Raw genomic sequence first — 8,433 nt, forward strand, 5'->3', positions numbered from 1 at the left:
TTGTCACTTTCATTATATATATATATATAACATTAATTAAGATTCTGTAATTTTTTTATAATAATATGTGGTAAGTATAAGATAATATCTATTTAAAAATAACTCTCAACCGGGTTCTAAGAAATAATAACAATTCATTTACCACGGAATTTACTTGATTCGTACAAACTTTATAAATTATTTAAGCAAATATTTAATCATTCACAATGAGTTAGCTAACATCATTATCATTAAATAACTTACCCAAAAAGCAACAATTTTTTAATTTTTGAATAGCAAGATGACATTTACTAGGATCAAGTTGAGTTGAATCTGTCGAATTCATACTCATATTTTTGTGTGATATACCCATTTTTAAAGGGTAAACTGCACATTTAGTATCTAGACTATCAGTTTTGGTTAATTTTAGCACCAAACTTCTCAATTTTTTCAGAATCATAACTAGCGTTTAGTTTTTGTTTCATTTTAGGACCTCATCGTTAAAAACTTAACTTGTTTAGTAATTAAACTATCAATTTTTATCCGTTTTAATACCTAACTTTTAATTTTTTTTCAAAACTTAACGCTAAATGTTGAACATGGGTACTAAAAATGAATCAAAAACTAAACTTTAGGTATGGTTTAAAAAAATTGAAAGTTTAAATACTAAAACTGACCAAAATTGATAGTTTAAATACTAAATATATAATTTATCCATTTTTAGATGCACTTCAAACGTGGAGAGTGATCACTAGAAAAAGTGGGCGTGTGTGGGTTGGTGGTGGTGAATGATGGTGTAAAGCCATTAACCACAACGTGCACTACTAAAACCTTTCTAACGTTTTAAATGAACTCTCCAGTCCCACAAGGTATCCTACCAAACACTATGAGCTATATAAAGTGAGTGACATGAATTGTTGCTCAACTACTTCATTTCCATACGTATATTTTGTTCAACACAATGCACGTATTATGTAGACGTAATTGCTCAAAAAAAAAAACTACTCTCTTATGATTAAAATCACCTCGTAGATTCACCAATTAAATTTAATATAAATTATATATTTAATACTTAAACTATCAGTTTATTTTCGTTTTAGTACATAAACTTTCAATTTCTTCAAAACCATACATAACGTTTAGTTTTTGTTTCATTTTAGTACATCGCCGTTAAAAACTTAACGGGTAATTTGCACATTGCACAATTTTTATGGAATAAATTGCATCATTCATCACTCAAATATCTTCTCACTCATGTCTTAATCATTAAAGTTTTTTTAAATTTTATTACTTAACTTTTAAATTACTCATAATTTAATCACTCTATCTTTCAAATATATTTTTATTTTAAATATATTAATAAAAAAATAAAAAAATTGTACGTCACAAAAATTGTTAATAAAATAAATTAGAATGTTTAAAATAAGAGTAATCTGAAATATGGGTAGTTAAATTGAGAACTTTTAAACTTTAGTACCAAAATAGGAGTGAGAAGATGGTTGGGGGATGAATGATGTAATCTACCCATAAAAAATACAGTGCCGTTAATTTTTTAACGACGACGTACTAAGATGAAATAAAAAAAATTAAGTATAATTTTAAAAAATTAAAAATTTAAGTAATAAAATAAATTAAAATTGATAGTTTATATATTAAACACGTAATTTATCCCTAGATTTAAATTAAATGCTCAAAAGTGAATCAAATGCCATATATTTCACATTGGGAACCTCTCAACATGTTGAAACACAATACAATAGAGCGGCCATTATGACAATTGGGATTGGCCTCCATTTTATCCACTATAAATAAGACAAGGGTGGGTGGAGCGTAATAGATTAGAGGGCATGGTCACTTAAATTTCAGAAAATTAATATTTTTTAAAAAAAATTAAACTATAATTTGATCTTTTTAAGTATTTTTAATGAAACATCTCTTAATATATTTTTTCTAAAATACTCATTAAATCTTAAAATTTTGAAAATATAATTTAGACCCTCATTTTTTAAATAAATTAATTATAAATTTAATGCTCTTGATTTCATTATTATCCATTTACATTTATACTTATTTCCTCCACTCATAATTCAAAAGTGGAAAAGTGGCTTCTTTCACTAAAGCATTGAAGAACTCAGAAAATAAAGTGGAAAACTATAGTCACATTTCCACTCTATTATATATATATATATTATTTAAAAATATATATTTCCTCACATGTTAAAAATGATTTTTTTTTAAATTATACAAATTAAATCTTATCTTTAGATTTTTTATTTAAACACTTCTTATATCTTTATTAATTTTAAAAGTAAATAAATTAAGTTTTGATCCTCAATTTATAAATTTTAACTTTTTTTTATTAATATGGAGTAAGTACAAGGCAATATCTGTTCGAAAATAGTTCTCAACCATTTTACATTGAATATTCACACCCCTGACAATCTTAATGCTCAAACCCGAAACCTCAAAGAATAACAATATTTCCTTTACCACTAGATCACTTGATTCATGCTTAAATTTTAATTAAACGATTAGTCCATTTTTATTAAATATTTTTACATTTAATTTACTAATTGATTAATTCAGATAAGTTATATAAAATTTTATGATGAAACAAACTCAAAATCATAAAAACAACTTTTAATTAAAAAAGGTAAGTAAATTATTTAGAGTACCGAACCGAGTGGATCCGAACTATTATGAAGTCCCAAAATGATTAGAGTTCGAGTCAAACAAAACGAGTACGTTTTGGTTAAGATGGAGATATTTGATGCCTATTGATATGTCCAATAATTCACATGCAGCCATGTGTTTGTTGAGTATACATAAAGTTTCAAACTATTAAAAAGGTCAACTATTAAAAATCTACAATCTTTTGTAGTTCTTCTACATCGGTAACTACTTGTGACTATCTTAGCAGCCTCCTTGGCGTCACTCCAATGGCTGAACCAAGCCATTACCTTGGGATATCGATGGTTGTTGGGTTAATAAAATTGCTGCCTTTGGTTATATCCGTGACCGGTTAGCAACTAGAGTCTGAAGATGAACAAAAAATTCTCTTTCTTATGTGGGGACATGCTGTTTATATTCAATATGTAATGGGGTGTTATTTATTGCATGAGGGCATCGTCTCGTATATAACATCCATCGGCCAGACTCTTCATACATATGAAAAATTTGCTTCCCAATGTTGCTCAATGAACTCTCACCTTGCTCACAAGGTTTTTTCGGCTGAAGATGCCGTTGCAATACTGAACTGTCTCATCTCTCCCGAGCCATTTGATCTTTTAATTTGGAGCGGTCATTCCTCCGATCATTATTCTGCGCGTTCCAGGTACGCCTGGCTTTGACGAACTCACCATATGGCTAGCAATGTGTCTAAGTTGTGGTTGTTTTTGTCTCATCTCCACACTCTTCCAAAGGTACGCCTATTTGGACGGAGAGCAGCTCATGAAGCACTTCCAGTTGGATGGAGAGCAGGTCATGAAGCACTTCCAGTTGGATGGAGAGCAGGTTATGAAGCACTTCCAGTAGGTGCTATGTTTTCTCGTGTTGGGATTTTCGATGGTAGGTGTTGTTTCTGTGGTTCGACAACTGGGACTGTGCTTCATGCCTTGTGTGACTGTCCAGATGTAACTTATCTATGAGACTGCTGGTTTTACATCTTCGGTATACTTTTCTCCACAACCCTCGTTCGGTGTGTGGCTGGAACTTTTAAGGCTGAGACTGTTAATCGTTTGCTGGAGGTGTTATTATTGCTTTGGAATCTCTAGAATCGACGCAATGTATTTGTTCATGAAAGAAAATAGATTTCAGGTTTGCAACTTCTTGCATAACGTATGTCGATACAATCTGCATTCGTGGCAGCGTTGACTACTCACCGCCTCACCCACGTTGGTCTTTCTCCCTATGCAGCGCTGGACTAAACCGATGTATGGTACTATTAAAATCAACGTGGATGCAGCTCGTGTCTCCTCCTCTGGAACACCTACTATTGGGATTCTAACGAGGAACAGCCACAGTCTCGTTCTTGGTGGCTACGCTCAGCCGTTGGAGGTTCCAAATGATGTGGGGGTTGTCGAGTCTTCTGCCATATGCTTCGGTATACGGTTCGCTCTTGCTTTTCTGTCGGATCAAACTGTTATTGAGAGTTACTCGGTCAATGGTCTTCAGCATCTCAACTTGCATCCGACCATTCGCACTCAACCTATACGTCTGTCTGTAAATGGCGTGAAAAGTGCTTTAGCACGATACGCCTCGACAATGTCAACTGTCTTAGCTTTTGATTCTGATTACCCTTCTTGTATTGACGACATTGTAATATCGGATGCTATTTTTGGTTAATAAATACCAAGTTATCTTCAACAATATAAAGTTGATAATTAAGCTGCAGGACACCATGCATATCGCATGAATTTGCTAGATAATGTGATATACAGGCCCCCATAGAGTGAGACAAAATCGCTAGAACACTAAGGAAAATTCGAGCAACAGCCATGTTGCTCGATATACTTCCTCTATGTTCGTTTGACAGTAATCCGAGTGAGAGTAGTAGAAGTCGTTAGGGCAAGGTGACATGACCTCTTGCTCGAGCAACTGAACTACTTGGTTCATTGTTGGTCGTTCATCTGGATTTGCGTCGGTACACCTTGCTACTACTTGAAGTGTAACACCCCGATTTCCAGCTTAGTAATTCGGGCTAACCCGAGAGAGAATAAAATAAACCCATTAAGCTTATAAGAAACCCTTGTCTAATTATGGAGTGGTTTGGGCTTGGGTTATGCCCATTATAGTTTAAAAATGACTTTTTTTAATCGAGGATAGATGAGGAAGGACCAAAATAGCAATTAACCTCTTTTGTTTTCAAAGGCTGAAAATCTTTAATTGGTATGAGGGTACCTAGTCTGGGGTACTAGGTAGATGCTGGTGTTGTGTGACCTAGATCTAGTGCAAGGTTCTTGTAGTAAGCAAATAGGAGTGTGAGTTCTGTGATACTAAGTAACCCTGAGCTATACCATGATGCTTACTTTTATGTTTGTTGTGTTGAGTGTACTCAATATTCATAACCATACTAGTCGATTGTTTATATGTTGGATGCATGTAGTATAGTAGGGTTATTTGTGTGGCACTAAGCTTGTGAACTTAGTGTAAGGAATGTGCTTCATGCACAGGTTCTTAGGTGTTAGTTCGAGTAGCTCGTCGTCAGACTTTAGAATTTCTAGACTTGATCTTAATCAAAATACGTCTCAGGTATTATAGTGTGCATATAATATCATAAACCCTTTGTGTAATATTTGAGTCGTAAACTCTATTTGAACTTATGTATTTTGAACATACTTATGGGAGCTCTCCACCGATTGTAAACCTAACTTATATTTTGCGAAAGTATTATGTTTGGTATTTCATTATGTCTTGAATTTATGAATACGTCGAAACGATTTCAGAAAAAAATGATTAGTCACTTATGTGGTTCTGTGTAATGTTCTAATCTTTAGAAATCCGGGTCAAATCGGATTACAATGTTACATCAAAAATTGCTTCTAAAGTTTCCATGTCGGTGTCGTTACACCTTCGATCGACTATGTCTTCCAATCGGTTCTCGTTCAAAAGAGTGCTCATCTGCACGAGTTCGAGAAAAAATACAAATTTCAATGTGCATTTAGCGGCTTAACTCGAACGAACAGTTCTCTATCATAATAGCAGAAGAGGTTTGAGGAGCTTACCCAGCCAACAACATTCAAGACTATATAGAGAATCTTTAGGTCGCTAGTGACCCACTAAGATTCGTAATGATAAAAATATTAGAGGAAGTTAAATAACCTACTAAATGATTTGGACAGTGTAGAAACTCATGCCACAATAAGAAACAATATTAATCAAGGGCAAAATTCCAACATTCTTAAATAATAATGTAATCCATTTCATACCAAAGAGAACCTGACAAGGAACTTGATTACAAATTCAAGCTGTTGATCTACTCATTCATCTGAGCTTTGTTTCAGCATCTCTAAGAACCCTAAAGTGCAAAGAGCTTGAAAACAAATTAGCTAGCTGAGTTTAACAAGAAGACAATGAGATTGAGAGGTGGAGGCTCACAGTTTCCCCTACTTTCTCATTTCAATTCGGTGAAGAATGATCCTTTCAAGATTTTGTCCAGAACAAAACAGAACATTTTTCATGCATTGCAAATTCCAAATGAATAATGCACTCTCTCATGATGCATTTACTTGGATATATTTCGATAACCCTGAATTTATTTTTCTCTTTCCTGGTCCCTGGATGAACGAAAGCACGTGAACGGTGAACCCCACGAAAGATCGGCAGACAAACAAGTTATTTAGTAGCAAGATGAGGTCCACCAGCATTCTGATATGCATCTATGGCTTTGGTTAGCAATACAAATCGCTTCGGCTTTCAAGATATGCCATTTAGGCTTATTAGCAAGAGAGTAATATACCATAAATTGAGATTTTAAGCCCTGGAAATTGCAATTATGTGAAATAAAATTTGAAACAAACGAGTCAAACAAGATTGATGAACAAATGAGAAGTTTAGAATCTACTCATACCATGCCGTATCGAAGTTTGTCCAAGGCGTGTATATAGATGACTGTTTGAGATTGTCATCTTACAATTCTACTGAGCTGGGTAACTAGATCCTTATCTCCAGAATTTTTCAGATGTTCAACAATTTTTTCAACATAAGGAGCTTCCATGCGAATCTTCTTCTTAAGCATTGACCTAGCTAGCCTTGCAGCTTCAACCGAATGGCTTTGCTGACACAAGCCAACCAAAAGAATAGAATAGATATCAGAATCAATGGATGAAATGAATTGCATCCGCTCAATTTCATCATAAATGCGAAAACCATCAAGCACTCGTCCCTTGCGACACATCTCCCTAATCATAACACTAGAAGCAATGCCGTCTGGTTTAGTCCCACTTTCTAACATCTTCCTAAAGACCTTCTCCGCCTCATCAAGTCTTCTCATCCTAATCAAAGACACCACAAGAGAACTATAGCACTCACCATCGGAAACACCATTTCCAGCAACTTTATCAATCAACTTATGCGCTTCTTCAACATTTCCCTCAGCACAGAGCCCCTCGATCAAAGTAATAACAGTTACACGATTAGGAACACACCCATAAGCTCCCATTCTATCCAAAATTCTCAACGCCTCCATTGTCCGACCCTTCTCGCAAAAGCTTTTAATCACTGATGTGTATGTGATGACATTTGGACTACAACTCCCACCTACTTTCTCCATCTCCCCCAAAGCTTCCATTGCCTTCTCTGTACTCCCATGCTTACACAAACACTCAAGAAGCACGGAATAAACCACGGAACTCGGAGAAAACCCTTGCCCCCTCATTGTCTGAAACAACTCACAAGCATCCTCCAATCGACCAGCATTACAGAACCCTTTGATCATCACAAAATACGTAATCATGTCAGGATAAAGATCAATCAAACCAAACTCCTTCAACAATTTATCAGCCATATCCATATCCCCTTTCTCGCAAAACAGCCTGATAACCAAATTGTAAACAGTAGTATCCGGGCGTAAATTAAATTCAGGCATTTTCCTCAGTACCAACAAAGCCTCATCAGCAATCATAGCTTCTTTACACAAATTCAAAATCACCTTAAACATTTTAACATTAACCAAACACTTTTCCACCTTGTAAGCTTCAATAACATCCAAAACAAGACATGGGTTTTGCTTAATCTTCAAAAATTCACAAGCTTTGCTATACATAAAAGAGCTATACCTATAATTTGACTGAAGACCTGCCCATATAAAGAACCTCAGACCCATTTGAGATACACCAAAGGAGCACCTTTTTAACACCTCGCAGACACAATTTGGGTCCAATTTGGCATCGACTGAAGCTAGTGTTTTCTCCACGTTGCTTTGTTTTTTCTCTAAAATGGTAAAGAATTTTTCAGCAGAACAGGCCGAGCTGAACCGAAAAGTGAAAACTTTGGTCTGTTTTGGGTAATTTGCGAGTGAAATCAATCGGGAGAGCGAAGCAATTGACATTGTTTTGGGGGGAAATTTAGGGTTCTTTTTTTCCAACAGAATGTTCGTTAAACCCTATTGCTGAACAAACAAAATGTAAGAAACATCTTCGGTTTAAGGCCCATACAATTTAAGGTCCAATTCTATTAGAAAACATCATCTGTTCTTATTAAAGTCTAGTATGCTAGAATGCAAGTGTAGTGTTCAAGTTTGCATGTTCTAAAACATGAAAATTTGTGAAGAAGATAGAAGTACAAAATTAGTACTTATCTCTTCTTCATCTTCTAGAGTTAAAGACAATATAGATATTGAATACATCCATCAAACAATCTCCTTTGAGTATGTATATGAATGTTGTTTCTTCTTCCGAAAAATCAAGTAAGCATCTCTACGTCTCTCGAGTTAAAAACTGTCTCACATCTTTTAAA

The 8,433-nt window shown here is 34.6% G+C and overlaps 1 protein-coding gene across 2 annotated transcripts; it reads right to left on the reverse strand.

Annotated features, from left to right (window-relative positions):
* Positions 1-5,975: 5,975 nt before the first annotated feature.
* LOC120207068 (pentatricopeptide repeat-containing protein At5g47360-like) lies at positions 5,976-8,073 on the reverse strand. 2 transcript variants are annotated; one of them, XR_005524170.1, is made up of 2 exons: positions 6,548-8,073; positions 5,976-6,457 (listed from the first exon to the last, which is right to left on the reverse strand). XR_005524170.1 is itself a non-coding variant. In XM_039206579.1 (2 exons), exons 1-2 carry the CDS (start codon positions 8,024-8,026, stop codon positions 6,602-6,604), a joined length of 1,182 nt encoding a protein of 393 aa, XP_039062510.1. In that variant the 5' UTR covers positions 8,027-8,073; the 3' UTR covers positions 5,976-6,601. The 2 variants fall into 2 exon arrangements, 1 of the variants encoding a protein (XP_039062510.1); XM_039206579.1 differs by having other exon boundaries at positions 5,976-7,511; positions 7,755-8,073.
* Between the last annotated feature and the right edge of the window lie 360 nt (positions 8,074-8,433).

The sequence above is a fragment of the Hibiscus syriacus genome, unplaced genomic scaffold (genome assembly GCF_006381635.1).
Source record: "Hibiscus syriacus cultivar Baekdansim isolate YM2019G1 unplaced genomic scaffold, ASM638163v2 tig00014304_pilon, whole genome shotgun sequence".
NCBI lineage: Eukaryota > Viridiplantae > Streptophyta > Magnoliopsida > Malvales > Malvaceae > Hibiscus > Hibiscus syriacus.

Excerpts from the sequence above, each read along its gene's own strand:
- LOC120207068 (XM_039206579.1), bottom strand. The coding sequence starts at position 8,026 with ATGTCAATTGCTTCGCTCTCCCGATTGATTTCACTCGCAAATTACCCA. Across the intron at positions 7,512-7,754 it reads GGTCTTCAGTCAAATTATAG|GCTGTTTTGCGAGAAAGGGG; the intron begins GTATAGCTCTTT and ends TTTGGTTATCAG.